At 39.6% G+C, this 18,955-nt stretch overlaps 1 protein-coding gene across 3 annotated transcripts; it reads right to left on the bottom strand.

Moving 5' to 3' along the window:
* Window positions 1-298: 298 nt before the first annotated feature.
* On the bottom strand, window positions 299-17,187 carry LOC101853781. 3 transcript variants are annotated; one of them, XM_005096189.3, is made up of 6 exons: window positions 16,988-17,187; window positions 10,726-10,928; window positions 7,599-7,681; window positions 4,981-5,094; window positions 2,454-2,701; window positions 299-1,507 (listed from the first exon to the last, which is right to left on the bottom strand). In XM_005096189.3, the coding sequence occupies exons 3-6, from the start codon at window positions 7,674-7,676 to the stop codon at window positions 1,069-1,071; spliced, it is 879 nt and encodes a 292-aa protein (XP_005096246.1). In that variant the 5' UTR covers window positions 7,677-7,681; window positions 10,726-10,928; window positions 16,988-17,187; the 3' UTR covers window positions 299-1,068. The 3 variants fall into 3 exon arrangements, with proteins under 3 accessions (XP_005096246.1, XP_005096245.1, XP_035825066.1); XM_005096188.3 differs by having other exon boundaries at window positions 10,730-10,928; XM_035969173.1 differs by lacking the exon at window positions 16,988-17,187 and adding an exon at window positions 11,150-11,241 and having other exon boundaries at window positions 10,730-10,928.
* Between the last annotated feature and the right edge of the window lie 1,768 nt (window positions 17,188-18,955).

Raw genomic sequence — 18,955 nt, 5'->3', positions numbered from 1 at the left:
CTAGCGAGCCTCCTTGACCTTTCCCATAATGCATCATGATTAGTTCAAATAACCTGGTATGGATTAGATAGAATAATTCTTTCTATACAGATAGCGAGGCAGAATGCGAGAATACTTGTTGCTAGTATGTGGGAGGGGCCCAGGTTTCGCGAGTATTCTCGTCTACAGCACTGAATGAGTTAACAATGGCTCTATCACTGCTTATAACTTTTTTTGCAGCACATTATCATCTCTGCGTTACGTGTTTTACTGCAGTTTCAGTTTTCAGGGAATGGCCCACTATCCCTTTTCTTCTAACTCATCGCTCTCTTTCTCCTTGACTAAAAAAACCCACAAAACTGTGAGGAATGTATAGACAACTTAAAATTGGGAGTAAAAAATAGGAATGCTTTTTCTCATTTTTTTTCACTCAGCAAGCAAGGAGCTGAACTTGCTGATGCATCAACATAGTAGCAAAGAGAACAGAAATCATGCAGAAATATTCCTTTAAATCATAACATTAACCCTTTTGAGCAATGTGTTCTGCATACGGCACTACTTCAAAGACAAAAAGAATGGGATACCGGTGCACATTAGACGAGAAATGGTTAAATAATGATATTGCATGAATTTTAAATAAGCCATAAATATCAATGAATGGGGGTGCTGCTCTGTGATTTGGAAAAAAAAAGCTTGGATATATCTTTCATTTTTATCAAATCAAGGTTGAAGAGATTTTCACATGTTCAAAGTGATAGTTAACTTGTACCAAAAGGTTTGACTTACATTCAATGCTATTTTTCAATGAACCTATTTGATTTTTCGAGATAACCAAACTCAAGTACTAGTAGTCCACTCTTGAGAAACGAGTTCGAGAGGAGATAAAAGATAAAACATTTTGAAAAGTCATGCTAGCATTGATGTCCCATCAGTTGTTTCTAATGAGTCGGCAAAATAACTGCTGCATTCTGACAAAAACGAAAAAGAATACAAGAAAAGAAGGAGAAGGAGCAAACCCACATAAAAAACACCCACCAGCCACCCGCTTGGTGCTGACAAAAATGCGGTAGGCAAGGATAAAAAAAATCTTCAGTTCTGGGACACCCTTCTATAGATGGCAAGCCTAAGTCGGTAGAACCCGTATATAAGTAGTTGGATGATCGGCATGATGACAAATCCGACCAGCAAGACGTACCCGACAGTGGGTCCCGGCTTCCCCCAGTCGAGGATCGGGTACATGACATGGGAGTGGTCGTCGACCCAGTAGAACAGGGAGAAGGCCATGTAGATGAGGCCGTAGATGATGGGGTAAATGACGTGGAGAATCCGCACGGGCAGCGCCGTCACCGCGTGTTCGAGCAGGACAAGAACGCTGTTCACCAGGTGGAGCTGCACGTTCTCCATGTCGAAGTGAAGGCCCGAGCCCGGGAACAAAATACACCAGAACACGATGGTCACCATGATGGCCGAAACGCTGACTGCGTTGAAGATGACCCACAGGAGGGCAAAGTACCACGGGACGCGGTTACTGCAACGGATAGGAAGATAAGTACTCAATTAGAACACAAATTGGCTAACTACAAAATTTGATTTACAGTGGACTTCACATGAAATGTCAAGAGAACTATCAGAGAGTGATGCACAGAAAGTGGAAAGACATTGAATGAATCAAGAAACTAGCCAACGATAGGGAAAAGTGGAAAGTGTTTGTCCATGGCTTATACCCTGATCCTGGGGGAGAAATGCGGATATGATGGCTTTCACTTACCTATCACAGACCAGTCTTGTGTAATCCCTCTCAGAGAGTGAACAAGCTCAAAACCCCTTTTGTTGAATTTCTTCATAACTTTTTATAAATCAAAATCAGTCAGGTTGTTTCCTTCGACAATTCCAAAATATCTTTGATAAAATGAACACTTCTCCGCTTTCCAAAACATCTTTAATTGCATTTAACTTTTTTTAACCCACATCATCATTTGAGGTTAAAGATATACATTCTTCAGGGAAAAACAAACGTGCATTTTGCAACAAAAAAGGAAAAAAAAAGAATAAAAATCCAGCTTACCCGAGTTCAAAGTTCACTTCATCACTTGAGGTCAAAGACATACATTCTTCAGGGAAGAAAAAAACAGTGCATTCTTCAAGAAAAAAGAATAAATAAAAATCAAACCTGCCCAAGTTCAAAGTACATGTCATCACTCGAAGTCAACGGCATGCATTCTTCAGGGAAGGAAAAAAACCCTGTTCATTCTTTAAGAAAAAAGAATAAAAATCAAGGAAAAAAAGAATAAAAATCAAAACTACCCGAGTTCAAAGTGCACGTCGTCACTCGAAGTCAACGGTGTACGTTCTTCAGGCAAGAAAAAAACAGTGCATTCTTCAGGAAAAAACAATAAGAAACCAGGAAAAAAGAATTAAAAAACAGGAAAAAAAAATTTAAAAACGAGGAAAAAAAGAATAAAAATCAAGCTTACCCGAGTTCAAAGTGCACGTCGTCACTCGACGTCAGCGGCGTGCGTTCCTCGGGATCCTGCGGGAATCCTTCGTAGGCGTTCCCCAGTTCGTGGAAGAGGTACCTGTGTTGCTCCGGCGCCAATCTACGCATCAGCTGGAGGCCCGAGCCCCGACACAGGAGGTACACAACTAGGGCGATCAGTGCGTGCAGCAAGAAGTAGATGGTCAACAGAGTGTATGTCCAGTTGGTCAAGAAAGAGCCCCATGTCTAAAAAAAAGAAATAATAATGATAATAGAAATAATAATAATAACAATAATAATATTAATGATAATAATGACAACAACAACAACAATAACAATAATAAGGACAACAACAGCAATAACAATAATATTGATATTAATATTAATAATAATAGTAATAATAATAATAATAATAATAATAATAATAATAATAATAATAATAAATAAATAATAATGATAATAATAATAACAATAGTAATAATAATATAATAACAGCAAGAATACTAATAATAATGACTGCATTTACGTAGCGTATGTCCACGCTCTACAGCAAGCTCTAAGCGCTTTACGATTATTTAAAACAAACAAAAATGACCGACTGCGATTGATTTGACCGATATTTTCAGCCCCGACCAACACTATTTAGACCATTCACGAGATGGATAGCTTGGTCCACGCCTATCAAGAGGCTGGCATTGGAGAAAACCACTTCCCTGCAGACAAAAAGCCACACTCTAGAACAAGAATGGGCTTTTTTTAGCTTTAGTAAAAGTTTTACGCCACTTGCAAAACAATAAGGTCATATAAGTGCCGAAGATTAGAGGTGTTACAAGAGAGTAACAAACACAAAAAAGAAGGAGGAGAGATAAAGACGATAGATGTTTGATAGGAAAGAAGAAGCAAACCACACCAGAGCCTCCGCCAACCACCCACCATGAATGGGCAAACTACCACCTACCTTGTCTCCTCGTGGAGAATTTTAAAAAATAAAATTATATCTTAAAAATTATAATAATGAAAACAATTCATCCTTCAAAGCCAGAGGATGAACAACGCATCTGCCGAGGAGAATATTTTTTAACTGTGCAAAGTACAAGAAATAAGGGTTAAGAGGACTCGTGGCTTCTGCTATGGCAGAATGAGACCAATTCTGGCAGATAAAAAGTTTGTGACATTTTGAGCATTTGTAATTAAATTTTAACACTTTGCGGTCACTTAGCGCAATAATGCGCCAGTGAAAATTATCCGCTCCGGTCAACTGGCGCAGTTCTGCACCAGGCCCGAGTAGTCCGTTGCAGTCACTCTCCTGGCTGGGTGACCAGATGGGGTATTTTGCGCTGCTAGCGGTGTGACTGCAAAGTGGTAAAAGTTTCATTTTCACTCATTGATGTACGCAGCCTTGTGGGCTTCTTTCTTGGTTTCAGCATTTATAATTCGTGAAGTCTCATATGACTTCCTGCCCAATGTGAATGCTGCTCTCAAACTAAGTCTGTCAGAATGTCAGCGGCAAGGCTCTCCCGTGTCGTAGAATTTATGGTGAAATCCTTCAGACACATTTGCAGGGTGTCTTTGGTGGACAGCTCAGAATAGAATACTACCTTGAGGGTATAACACTGCAAACTAGCGCTGTAATGTCATCTTTACAGTCCTTTCCATAAGTGGAAATAAAACCTTTGAAATACTCAAAACATAAAAAAATTTTCTGCGCCTTAACCTCTTCGCTGCCACGCTCGTAGAATTTATGGGCCTGAACCGTGTAGTGCTGTGCCTATGGCCTGTAGAATTTATGGGACTGTGACAGAAGTTGTTTTGATACTAATTATAAGGGAAGTTACTGCTAAAATCTTGTAATTATTATTGAGGTAGATCTAATTTCCCTTTATGTTTACCTCCATTTTCCTCCCATTTGAAAGCATCAGACACAGATTTTAGCTCGAAGAGAAGATTACACCTAGATCTAACACATCTACCACACAAAAATGATTTACAGGCAGCAAATGCAGGTGGGCTTACATGTATATATATATGGATTGTACAAGTGTTTTATAAGGTAGGTAAAGCCTCCTATCGCTTCCTCTTTATCTGCAAACACTCACACAACATGTATTCCCCGTATTAGGTGTCAGTTTATCATTACTCGGATGTGTGTTGTTTATGTTGTTTGATGGTGCTGTTTTTGGGCATCATGTTACTAAATGTAACTTTTCTGCATCTATAATAGAAATGTGTTTCACTATAGAATGTACATGCAGAAATTCATGAGGAAAAAATATTCATAAATGAAAAAGTTATGGGAGGTAGAGTGGGGTCACCCCTGAGCAGCCTTGGTTCATGGGATTTCCCCGGCACAAGGGCCTATTTACCTGCGGCATTGAAGGGGTTAATTGGTATTAATGGACACAGCAGAAGCCACAGGTCATCTTAATCTTTATTTCTTCTATTTCCATAAAGAAATATTCTCCTCGGCAGAGGCATTGGTCATCGACAGACATTGACGGACGAGCCATTATTATCCCTGTCCTTACCACTGACACATCATCAGGAAGCTTTGACTCTATAGCAGTTTTGATGAGCCAAGTAAGGGTGTAGGCTGCCACAGCAATGCGGTAAACCAGGAAAAAGATACCAGGTGAACGCCACTGTGGAAAAGAAAGTTTACTTAGTTTTAGAAATAGTTTTACGGCACTTGTAACACAATAAGGTCATAGAAGTGCCGAAGAGGTGTTACTAGAGAGTAACAAACACAAAAATAGAAGGAGGGGAAATAAATAAGATAGATTTTTTTATAGGAAAGAAGGAGCAAACAACGCCAGAGCACCCGGCAAACACCAGCTTACTGAGATATGCTACGGGTTTAACAGCCCTTTAAGCACTGTAATGTTTTTAAGAGATAGGGCCTTTGAATTAACGAAGACAACCTCTGAATTAAAACCGTGTGCCCACTGGTGATGGGATCGGCTCAGGTCGATAACCCGACTCGTCGCCCGAAAACAAATGCCTTAAACAAATGCATTTGTTTTTGAGGAGACGAGTCGGGCGCGATCGGCTTGTGCCATGACAGCAGCTTTGAGCTCTAAATCTGGCTAGCAAATCAACTTGACCCAACCCGATCCCCCAATGGACACCCAATATTACGAAGATAGGACCTCTGAATTAACAGAGATAGGACCTCTGAATTAACGGAGATGGGACCTCTGAATTAACGGAGATGGGACATCTGAATTAACAGAGATGGGACATCTGAATTAACAGAGATGGGACCTCTGAATTAACGGAGATGGGACCTCTAAAATAACATCCGTCTCTAACCTCTGAATAAACGTCCATCTCTGACAAGGCTGAGACAAATGGGAGGAAATCTGTGAAAGCCTCCCTGGAAAATCCAGTTTCTAGAACACAAGTGATTCGAACCAAGATCATTTCCATCACAGCTAAGTAAGATACCAAGAGAGCATCCCTTTTTGCTCCTACAAATCAAGTCCGGCAAGAAGGTGAGTTATACTCATCTGCCAAGTTCAATCCCATCTCATCATGAAATAACTGACCCGAAAGCAATTATACTCTCTGTATTCCCCTATAACAACATGACTGTGCGTATAATATGGGGGGGGGGGAGGTGGAAGTACTTTGACTACAAAATTGGCTTATATTTTTTAGTTTTAGTTTTAGTAAGAGTTTTACGGCACTTGCAACACAATAAGGTAATATATAAGTGCCGAAGATTAGAAGTGGTGGTACAAGAGAGTAACAAACATAAAAAATAAGGAGAGATCAGGATGATAGATGTTTGATAGGAAAGAAGGAGCAAACCACAACAGAACACCCGCCAACCACCAGCGCTTATTTTCTAAAGATTGGGTGTACAATACTAAGTGAAACCAAGTGCTGGTTGGGCATCAAAACGTGTTGTCCAAGATAAGAATGGCTTATTAGTTTAGTTTTAGTAGAGGTTTTACGGCGCTCGCAACTGCATAAGGTCATATGAACACCAGAAGATTAGAGGTGTTACAAGAGAGTAACAAACACAAAAAAGAATAAGGGGAGATAAGGACGATAGATGTTCGATAGGAAAGAAGGAGCAAACCACACCACAGCACCCGCCAACCACCCACAATTGCTTATTGCATTGAGTGAGATTGATAGAATCAGTGAGACAGGGGAAGCGGATAACCCAGGAAGATGCCGCGAGGTGTTGTAAAATCATTCATATTTTCAACTGTTCAATGAAAGATACCATTCGTCACTACTATCCTTTAGTTTAGCTTTAGTAAGTGTTTTACGGCACTTGCAACACAATAAGGTCATATAAGTGCCGATGATTTGAGGCGTTACAAGAGAGTAACAAACACAAGAAAGGAGGAAGAGAGGGAAGAACGATAGTTTTTGATAGGAAAGAAGGAGCAAACCACACCAGAGCACCTGCCAACCACATACTCACTACTATCCCTTTGTGAACTTGTTTTCAAGTGAAACTAGTTCATGCTGTGAAAAAGTATGGCAAACGAAAACGATCGAGAGAAAGAAAAGAAGTACATGTAGGATCTACCAGTCCGGGTCCTCTATCTCCCACATGGACACATAGACAGTTTGGGTTGTTTTTTGGGGGGGGGTTTTTTGGGGGGGTGGAGGGACATGGTTCACATTTTACAATAATTCTATAGAACTATATATATAAGGAATATGTTACGGATTGATATACGTCAGTCCATCTCTAGAGTCAAAAGTTCACTTTTAAGGACAAGCGGGCTAACCCAGATTTCGGGGCTGTCCAGAAATCTCGACCTACACCAAAAGTGGGCATTGCCCCTACCTATAAGAGACGTTTGGTTTCATTGGTGCGTATATTTGTTTAGTTATAGAGTTGCTGTTATCGATCCAGCAACAGCTGGGCTCTCACCCTTCTGTCCAATGCCATGTACTGATAAGTGCAGGTCTGCTGCAGTTGCTGTAATGTTCCATAGAGTGTGTTGTCTATGTCAGGTCTCGGAGGGAGAAGGGTTACAGAGAAAACTCCCCTTATCTTTTAAAGAAACTGAACAAGAGGCCAAAACTTTACTTTCGATTTTCTTAAAACAGCATTTTTCGGGATAGCCCTTTTGTGCTTAAAAGTGACCAAATATGACAAAAATATAATACAATTCACCTGAAACACACAGAATCTCTCCGTCCGCAGTTCATTACACCACAATTTCTTGAGGCGAAACTCCTCTCGGATACCCATAGCAACTGGAGAATACAATAATATAGATTTATATAATAATAATAATGAATTACATTTATATAGCGCTCAACTCCGATTAAAGTACACAGGCTCTGAGCGCTTTACAATACAGTACAACGTACAACAGTAACAAAAAAGTTTGAGTTATGACTAAAAGAAAATCACTCCAAATATTCATCTTATTAATTTTAAAACAGAAACGACTTCAGCTGACATTTGAATTAATCAAAAGATTTGATCGCTTTTAAAGTACTTGGTAAAGCATTCCAGATCTTGGGGCCTTGGTATTCAAATGTACAAACATTCTCATCTTTGAAAATAGCTTGTAAAGCAACTGGAGGCTTATACCTCTGTATGGGTTGAGAAAGAAAGTGATCGGGGCAGGGAGGATGATGGAAGAGAAAAAGAGAAAGAGATACTGGTGAAAGGGGAGGGAGAAAGGGAGATAGAGAGAAAGAGGGAGAGATAGAAAGAGAGAGAAAGAAACAAAATAGAGAAAGAGAGAGAGAGAGAGAGAGAGAGAGAGAGAGAGAGAGAGAGAGAGAGAAAGAGACAGCGAGAGATTGTGAGAAAGAAAGAGAAACAGAGGGGAGAGAGAAAGAGAAATGAAAGGAGACAGAGAGAGATTGTGAGAAAGAGAGAGAAAAGAAAAGCATTGACAGAAGAGGACAAGAAGTATGACAACTGCACACAACAAACTGACGGATAAACATGAATGATAACAATAATTAATAGTTATAACAATAATGGGAATTTATTTATATCGCATAGCTCCTAATCCCTAGAAGGCTCTGGGTGCTGTAAAATGCAGAATTAAAATGACAAATCAAAAGACAGAAAATGCACATTATGAGACCATTTAGCAACAACACACACACAGACACACATACACACGCACACACACACACGCACACACGCACACACTCACCAACTCACACATACACATTATACAAACACAACTTCAACACATACACATAAACACACACACACTCACCAACTCACACACATACACACTTTACACACATGACTCTAAGCACCACACATATTATCAAAAACGTAATTGACCGGCAGAGGACAGTGTTGAAATAAACATATGACAATGAGTCACCAGCAGGTGGCCACAATAACATTATATTAACCCTATCCATACACTCTGGGGCCATTTTTGTACCCCCAGGGTTGTGTTCTTCACATTTTAAAATACTCCCAGTTCGAAGATCTCTTTGAAATTTTCAGTATTATCAAAAAAATCATTTTGACAGACTGCTATTCAAAGCGTATGGATCGGATTAACGAGTAAATTTCCTCTTTGGAAAGTGGTGGCACAGAGTTCCCCAGGTCGTATAGATATGACGGTAAAACACGACATACAGATAGGGTTAATCACACCCATCATGTGTACTCCAGAACAAGGGTGTTTGCCAAAATGGCTGAGTGGTCATGTCGACAATTACCCACATAATAGGTTAACTGTGTTGGATTTAGTGACCAAATTTATTCTAGGTGACCATCCTCTGCTTAGTTTAGTTTTGGAAAGTGTTTTACGGCACTTGCAACAAAATAAGGTTACATTTAAGTGCCGAAGATTAGAGGTGTTACAATAGCGTAACAAACACAAAAAAGAAGGAGGGAAGATAAAGACAATAGATGTTTGATAGGAAAGAGAAGCAAACCACACAAGAGCACCCGTCAACCACCCAGGACCATCCTCTGTCAGAAAAACGAACCGGTAATAAAGAAAGCATTGAACCCAGACTCAGTAGAGAATGTCCTCCTTACATTTCATTATCGTGAAAAATGTTGCTTGCGTCTCATAAAAGCAGGATAAAAAAAGACAGCTATAAATAGGTCAGTTCAGAAGCAAGGTCTCACAGTGCGGGGGTTACGGGTGTCTGATTCTTCGGCCAGCAGATCTGAACTCTTAGCCAACAAACTGATAAGAAAAAGACATGGACCGAAGTCTGAGTTGCAGCGGTTAGATTTCTTTGCTGTTGCATGCAAAAGACTCGAGTTCATTTCGCCTGAGGGGAGAATTTTTATCTAGTATCTCTTTCTTTTTGCTTGGATGTTGTATCCCTTTTAGTTTTAGAAAGAGTTTAACGGCACTTGCAACACAATAAGGTCAATATAAGTGCCAAAGATTAGAGGTGTTACAAGGGAGTAACAAACTCAAAAAAGAAGGAGGAGAGATCAAGAAGATAGATGTTCGATAGGAAAGAAGGAGCAAACCACACAAGAGCACCTGCCAACCACCCTCTCAGAAAGGGGGCTTAGAAAAGAAAACTCTAACCAAGACAGATGTATTTGGCCAGTGACACATACAAAACAAGGCATCACATCACAGGAATGACAAAGGGTCTCTCTCTCTCTCTGTCTCTCTCTCTCTGTCTCTCTCTCTCTCTCTGTGTCTCTCCTGGCCCTGTGGCGTCACATACAGGTAGGGTCCAACTCCACCCCCTGAATGATCTAAATTGTGTCAAAAGGCGCATAAAAAGACCTACATTAAAAAGAAAAATAGAAGACGAGGAAAGCACAGACAAATCATGCCCCCCCCCCCCCCCCCCCCCCCCCGGGCCAAGACAAACGCTGACAGTAGATTAGCAGAGTATTCATATTCTCCCTATAAGCTTGATGTTAAAAAAAAGTTTCGAAAGACATTTCATCAAGGACAAGACCAAAAGTTACAAACAAAACTGAACTACATTTCTTAAACAAAGAAAAATTTTCACATAATATTGACTAATTAGGATGTAACTGTCGGCAAGATGTCAAACTGTTCCAAACCCAGAAAGGAAGATTTTCCAGGAGAGTAAAAAAAAAAACTGTTTCATTTTTGTAACAATTGTACCAACGTATCTTTTCTCGCATTTTTTTCAATGTCTGGAATTTCAATTTCGGCAAAATATTTCCGGAGCACATGCAATCGATATTTTAGATTTTAAAAAACTAATAAATTTTAAAAAAATTAATTTTTGGCCAAGTATAGGTCTATCTGAACAGCTAACTGACAAAATAAACTTTGTATATTATAACCAGGGTGTATAGGTACTCACAGCCTTAGTCTGACAGTTCAGCGGGTATGTCGACTTCTGTCTCCTCCTCCTCTCGTCTGCCCCACAACCACTCTTATTCACAGAGACGAAATTTCTAATTTGCTACGAACTAAAACACTCTCTTGACCTCGTTCCTTTCTTTGACGATTTCCTCTTGTCTGCTCACAGGCCTCTTCTCTCTTCAGTCCTCCACATGTAACTGTAAAACAATAATCTCAGATGTATGTCCAAGTTTTGAATAAAAATGAATGGATAATTAAACAAATATATATGTGCTTCAAGCTTGTATGGGACAGAGCGCTGTATAAATGCAATTCATTTTTGTTATTAAAATAATAATAATTATATTATAATTATTATTTCCTTGATTCTATATTTAGAGAATTAATTTTACTTCCTTCAGAAGATTTGTCTACGCACGCATTTATACAACTCTCTGCCTGACGAGATGAACAACGATTATTGTTTCTGTTCCTCGTTCTGTTCAAGCTCAACACACGACTGGGCTGCAACATGTCATGCTTGTCGACAGAGGAGGGCATGCGGACAAGATACAATCTTGGAGAGGTCTTATCATATCCCAAGATTTACCAGGCTCTCTTAGCCGCACTTGACACCATTGACCTCTCGAAGTTACGACGGAGAGACACAGCACTCAACCACCACCCACACTCGACCACCCCCCCCTCACTCATCCACACCAAGTGGTTTTCTGACCTGAAGAAGGAAATTTGCCCCTCCATGAATGACATAACTCCACTTTTAGTGAGAACTGAGTTACTTAACACACAACACAGTGCGGATCGACACAAATGCCCTGCACACTGTGTCAAAGGCTTTCCTTGAGACAATCAGACCCATATTTTTTTTCCCCATTTGATACTTATCAAATAAGGTGTGAGACATTTTAGCTGTAAGAGTATGAATTTTTTAATACCATTTTCTCAAAATTATGCATCATGGAGTTAGAAATCCTGTTATTCTAAAAGCCAACGGAGAAGATTGTCACACGAGACTGGAGAAGCACCAGAACATGGGAACAAATAATGAGTTACGTTTTAGTAAGCGTTTTACGGTTCTTACAATACAATAAGGTCATAAAAGTGCTGAAGATTAGACAAGGCAGTAACACACATAAAAAAAGAAGAAGCAGAGATATAAAGACGATAGTTGCTTGATAGGAGATAAGGAGCGAACCACACTAGAGCACTCGTCAACCACCCACAATAATGAGTTTGACGTCATTTTGTTTTTTGGCTTTTGTGTTTGAGTCATTTAGTCCTCTAAGACCTTTAAACGATGCTGTGATAAACATTCAATGAATGTTTGATATAAAAAATAGATAAAAGTTTCAGACAATGTATGAAATCTGTAAAATAAAGCTATTGCACCATTGATAAAAAGTATTAAGTCTTTAAAGGACAAGAAAAAAAGTAAACAATAGCTAATTGCCAGTACTCAGCTGATGTGACGTTCCTTGCTGTGTCCCCTATTCTGACCCCCACCCCTCTCCCAACCTCCATACAAAGATGAGATGTGGGGTGAATATGAAGGCAGCAGGACACACCTTCTACTTTTTACACTGTTGCTTGACAGACCTATTCTGAAGCTATTTTTAAAATGCTACTTGACCCAGGCTTCATATTCAATAGGTCATGAACATGCAAAAACAAAAAGAGAGAAAAGTGTTATTTATAGACAATCTTTTTTTACATGAGCACACATCAAAGGAGACTGATGTTATTACAATTTGATGTTTACTTTTTCCAAAAATACTTTTTCCTTAAATCTTATACTAAAATACACATTATGAATGGAGTAAGAATTGACAGTTTGTATGTGAAACAGAGAAAAATTAAATATTACTCTGCTCTATATTCCCTTCAAATAAATTTTTTTGGAATTGATTGTGAGTATGGACGCCCAGATACTAATTCGGAAGGAAAAGGTCTAGTACTGACATTTAAAGACACCAGGCCATTACGACAAGTGAAAATAAAATTTGTCTGTCAACTCTTTGCTAGTCATTAGGCAATTCTCCAAGATTGAAAGTCTTGGCAGAAAATAAAAACAAAGCAAATCTGAGTAAAAAATGTTACCAGATCTCTCTATTTTAGTTTTAGATGGCACTTGCAACACAATAAGGTCACATAAGTGCTGAAAAATAGATGTGTCACAAGAGATTAGCATTAAAAAAAGGAGGAGAGACAAGGACAATAGATGTTTGATAGGAGGAAAGAAGGAGCAAACCACACCAGAGCACCCGTTAACCACCCACATCTCTCAAGATCACTCTATACATTCTCACATACTTTACAAATCAAAACAAAAGAAGACAGAAAGAGAAAGAGAGAGAGAGAGAGAGAGAGAGAGAGAGAGAGAGAGAGAGAGAGAGAGAGAGAGAGAGAGAGAGAGAGAGAGAGAGAGAGAGAGAGAGAGAGAGAGAGAGAGAGAGAGAGAGAGAGGGAGAGGGAGAAGGTGAGAGGGAGAGGGAGAGGGAGAGGGAGAGGTCTGAGAACTTCATTATTCTCTTATGACAAAGAAATTCGCAAGATCAGCACCCCCTACTTTGACTAAATATATGTAATATATATTAAATATGAACAATTTTATGAGCTGGCTAGCATATTAGCATTCTGCCAGTGAGGATTTATCTACCTAGAAGGCACATCACACCCTTTCTTGAAGCTACATTCCCCGATATGAATCCCAAATTGACCATGAAGCACTGTACGCTGACCTAGCATCTCTATGGCTTTATTGTCATTATAGTCTCATAGTACTCATACTAGAGTATGATAAATGAGAAATGTACCATAATTGACACTATAATGGCATGGGCTCTTGTGGTCTAGAGGTGTGTACATCTCTCAGAAGAAAAAGTCCTGGGCAGCAGGGCTGAAGGTTGACTTGGTACTTTGTTTCTTTATACGTTTTACGGCGCTCGCAAACTAGGTCACATGAGCACGTGGGACACAAAAAAATTTTCAGTCGGTACGAAATTTTGAATTTTGCCCGGTTGGCGGCCAAAGCCTACCCTTATTTTATTGATTTTGGACAAACAAGGGATCTCTAACGTGCCCAACTTGCACATATGGGACCTCCGAGTCTTTTCGCCCTTGTCCAAGAAGGCTATGTTAGATTTTCCTACCAGAAGATCAGGGATGTGGCTGAGAAACAGCAGTAAGAAGGAGCCAAGGAGTAGTGCTCAGTGCAGAAAGAGTCAGGAGCCCAGAGGAGGGGGCAAAGGAGGTGAGGGTGTGGGGGCATAAAGTGGAGACGAAAGCAGACAACAGAACATTGCTAGAGAGCGGGAAAGGAGGTGAAAGGAGACAATGTTAGAGAAGAATATTTTTCCGTCCCTATCTGGATTCGTCATTGTTTGTATTCACATGTTTTGATTTAATGACCCAATCCCTACCCTCCCTTACCCCAAACCCGAACCTAAACCCTAACACAAACCCTCCATTCTACTCTGTTTCATAGTGGTCGCTTGTTACGGAATTCCTCCCATTATTCATTATAATAAAACCGAATTTTTGTTTTTTGGCTTACACCATTGTTGTCCAATTAAGACTAAGACACATTACTGGGTTGATTTTACTGAAAAACGTTGATTAAAGGCAATAAAAAAATAATATCAGTTTTCAGTTTCCACCGACTATCAAGGTATGGAAATAAACAGACTTTGGCGGCATTCTATCTTTGAAACCAGGCGACCCCCACATTCTTCAATCTCAAATATTTCAACTTCTATTCAAGATAGATGGGTATTTGTAATATAATTTTATTTCACTGAAGACAACTGAACAAGCTTTAAGATGATACCATACCAGTCAATAACTCCACATGGCAGAAAATTGACGAGCACCTGATTCCACAGCATCGTGGCACATATTAGGTGCCTAGATCTCTCTCTTTCTCTCTCTCTCTCTATATATATAGTTTAAAAAATCAGTCTCGGTTTTCAGTCCAGATTGTTATACAGGGTGCACCACTGCAGCTGGATCAGGCCACTGCGCACCGGCAGTGGAATTTTAGTTGCCGCGGGGGGTTCCCCGCCGGGCACCTTATCACGTCGGGGTCACGGGGGTCAGCTCCCTGTCGCCGCTCTGTCTGGGCCGACTTAATTTTTGGTACTTTTCAACGTACAATTTAAGGTGTATCCTTGTATTTATGGTAATTCTCATTTAGTGCACCCAAAGCACGCATTTCTGCTCTTGAGACTAAAAAAAAGAACGGACTTTGTAACTTGTCTGGTTATTTCGTTAGACGCGCTGGAGTCGGCAATGCTAAATTGTAATTTTTTTGGGACTAGCGTGAATGAAAAAAAATCAATATAAAAAAAACGCATTGTCAAAATCTGTCGAACTTTTGGAATATGAACGACATAACATAAGTGCAGATACTCAGAAAAGATGGTATCTGCACTTATAATAGAAGGCTGTAATTTTGCAATTTTATCCATCGGGCACACAATTCGCTACGAAGTAATTCCTCCAAATACAACTTTATGTGTCTAATATAATCATGAATATTCGCATATTTTCTCGAAAGTTTATAAAAGTTATCATGAAGTTTCTCAATGAAAAGTAAAAATCGATTTTAGTGCTAGAATATATCTTCAACGTAGATCTAATACACGAACAGTATCTGTTACACTCCAGAAATTGCTTACTTTTCTTAAAACGCTAAGTCTAGGTTTTGTAAGTTGACTGAATAATAAGGATGACTTCTCGTAATTGGGTTATAAGAATAATTTCTAGCTTTCCAGGGACACTGAATCAGCACCAGACTTTTCCAGCTTTTTTTACGTTTCTATGACCATTTGCAATAACTGACAATGTGACTGATTTCTTTACATTCATAATTGTGTCCGCGCATATTTCCTGCACAAAAACTAAGAATGAATGTTTTAGCTGTCATTATTTTTATTCCATACTAGAAGTTTATCTCTACCCATGTATTTACACGGTTTTGTGGTTTTTTAAATCGTTTATATTATATCTTTTTAGTTGTATGCAGACTGCCACAGACACAGCATGATTCATGAACAAACACAGAGTAACTTTCTCTTGTTTAATAGTAAAATAAGAGCTCACACTGATCGTCTTTAGTTAAAATATGCAGATATGCATCTTTCTTCTCTTATAACTTGACTATTACTACTACCGCAGATTTAAGATTTCTTATGGTAAAAGACATGATATTCGTAGTCAGTTTAACACAGAATTTGGAGAGATCTGTCGTGCCTTTTTAAAAATAACAATCATTTATTCATAACTTTGTAACTAAAATAGGACAAATTGGGTACTCTACAAACACTTGTCTAGAACAAAAACTAAGGCACAGAAACTATCCATTCTAACGCAGAATAAATCTCAAGACATTGAGCTTTTAGTACATTCGCGTAATGGTTTGCTGTGTGGGATGGGGAAGAAGTTATATCGTTTTAAACATAGTCAAAAATGCGAACTTCCCGACCGACACCGGCAAAGTCGCCTCAGGGCTCATTAACCCCGTGACCCCGAGCCGGGGAGCTCCGGCGGGCTGCTGAGTCACGCGAACTAAAAGTAACAGAATCGGGCGAAAAGTGACGCCGTGAGGCAAATCGCCCGACTCGATCGCCTGAAACTGAAAACTTGAAACACGTTTGTTTTTGAGGCGATCGAGTCGGGCGATCAGCCAAGGGTGTAATTAAACTGATAGCTAAAGAAATTAGACAAATAGCATTATGAATCGCATCTTACACCATTTTTATGCCTTATTCACGCCCTTAAATAAACAAACAACGCCAAAAAATCTAAAGTTTGTAGCCGCTCCGGTTGTTATCTAGAATATCTAGATCTAGAAAAATCTAGATCTAGATCTAGATCTAGATACTTCGTTTTCTGTTTGAGTCATTTCCTGACAAAGGCAAATGTTTGCTTAGAGATGTGAACAAGCCTTACAGTTACTACGAAAAAAAAATGAGGCCCCCCTACTGCGGCCCTACACATTCAAAACAATGAATGAGAGTGAAACTGCAGCTTGATCTCGATCTAGATTCTAGACTTTTAACAAAAGTGATATATCTATTATTAGGCTACTCATTACAGTGTGGGAGCATTAGGCTAAATTAGTGTCAGTGTGACAGTCATCATGTGTGCTGTCAACTTGGCACAGTGGGGGGAGGAGACGAAGGCGAAAAGTAGGCTTCTAAAAAAACTGCGAGCATACGGAAATTACAGCGGCACAAGTATTCCAATAACAGCTTACCAAAAATGTTACCGTGTCATCTGTGAAATCCAATAGACTCAACAGCGTGAAATTACACAAAAGGGCAAGAAATTCTAGGCCTGTGAGCTTTTATGGCCTATGGTTGTCGACTTTGTGTTCTCTTGGACTCTTGGTCTTGGCTTCGTTGGATACTGAACTTTCCTTTGTTTTGGTTCCCAGATTGTTCCTTCTTTCAAATTACAGCGACTGAGCCCAATCAGGGCAAAATAAGTTCGTTGCTCTCTCTCTCTCTCTCTCTCTCTCTCTCTCTCTCTCTCTCTCTCTCTCTCTCTCTCTCTATCTATCTATCTATCTATCACCCCCCCCCTCTCTCTACCTCTGATATGCGGATGTTGTGATATTCCGAGGCAAACCGCGTAATTAGATCTATATCTCTGTTGTTTGCTGGAAATTTAATTTATTTCTCACGAGTCTATAGCAGACAAAACAATGAGGGAGTTTTACCTTGGACTTATAGCAGATTTTCAACAAAAGTTTTATTACAAGGATTTTATCGAAACTGTTTTATCATAGATATCTATTCTACAAACTTTTAAAACAATTTAAATCAATGGTCAGCCAGCCCACAACCCTACTTCCACCTCGAATCCCTGTTTGTGTGGTTATAAATAATAGGCTACAATTATTTCCCTGCACATCGTAAAAACATTGAATTTAGAATAGTAATGACAATTGCAGTAGACTAAGCTATAGCATAAATAACAAAGATCCTTCTCTACGAAAACGGATGCGACAAATTTAAAATAATATATATATATAGGCCTACTGTAGGACGTAAACACGTTCTCCCAAAAATTGTGGGACCTTGGGGGGGGGGGGGGGAGACAGACAGAAACAGGGAGAGATCTATATTGAGAGAGAGAGAGAGAGAGAGAGAGAGAGAGAGAGAGAGAGAGAGAGACAGAGAGACAGAGAGACAGAGAGACAGAGAGAGGGGGGGGGGGGTCATGGGGCTGAAAGATATAGTGAGGGGTGCAAACATGTTCCCCCTAAAATTATGGGACTAAAACATTAACAACAATCCAATTAATAAATGCCAATAAAAGTAGGTGCATGACATGATCATGACATGAATTTAAATCTAATTATCAAACAATAAAATTATGACAAAGCGACTATAGATTCAATTCAAAGACAAGGAATAGCGAAGATCTACTTACTTTTCACTTTTGCTTTGATTTATCTTTTGAAGTCCGTCGCCGCTGAACGTCGAGTGGCTATGCAATAATTTTTCTGTGGCAGACCAACTCTGCTGAGCTTTTAATTCCAATCGAAATGTGTCTACTAAAAGTAAAGAGTTTCCTTGACTCAGTCCCCCATTTGCAAATAAACGCACGCGGCCAATCTCTTCTTTTATAATCAGAGAGTACTATTGTCATTTAAAGGTGTGCTGCTGACACACATGGAAAAAAGCTGAAGATTATTCAACATTATCTTTCCGTCGACGGATAATACCTGACAGCTAGAGTACTTCCTACGATCACGAGCTTTGAACGCACCGAATTAACCCCTTCACTTCCTGGCCCGAGATTGTCTTGATCAAGCTCTTTGGTAGGATTAAAGAGCAGGGCTGGCAGTGAAAGGGTTAATGCCCTACAATTATTGCTGTTACTGTTTTGTATTGCTGGGTATGCTGCAAGGTCGAAAGTTCAATATATAGGCCAAATCTATGTTTCTCAAGGTGTGCATTGAAAAATTAATGCCAGGCTATATCAAAGCACCTTTTCTTCCTTTTTTTGTCAAAACTACCGCTGGCTTTGTAGCACAGTGGTCCCAGTTTTATCACGCGCTGTCATGGCAGGATTCCGGCAAGAGCAGGCTTATAACAGGCATATCCGAGCTCTAACTTTTATAGTGTAGGGCCTATAGCAAAAGGGAAATGAGTGCGTTTTTAGCAGGGATTCGGAATAGGCATGGTCTGCTATGAGTGTTTTCTTAAAAAGGGGG

This window comes from Aplysia californica, unplaced genomic scaffold, assembly GCF_000002075.1.
Source record: "Aplysia californica isolate F4 #8 unplaced genomic scaffold, AplCal3.0 scaffold00123, whole genome shotgun sequence".
NCBI lineage: Eukaryota > Metazoa > Mollusca > Gastropoda > Aplysiida > Aplysiidae > Aplysia > Aplysia californica.
The sequence above is the reverse complement of the archived record's forward strand: the minus strand, read 5'-3'. Positions and strand labels throughout refer to the sequence as shown.

Bases quoted from the DNA above. Each gene is read 5' to 3' on its own strand.
- LOC101853781 (XM_005096189.3), bottom strand. From the start codon at position 7,676: ATGGGTATCCGAGAGGAGTTTCGCCTCAAGAAATTGTGGTGTAATGAA. The intron at 5,095-7,598 runs GTGAATTGTATT...TCTTTTCCACAG, and splicing joins AGAGATTCTGTGTGTTTCAG to TGGCGTTCACCTGGTATCTT. The intron at 1,508-2,453 runs GTAAGCTTGATT...TATCCGTTGCAG, and splicing joins GACGTGCACTTTGAACTCGG to TAACCGCGTCCCGTGGTACT.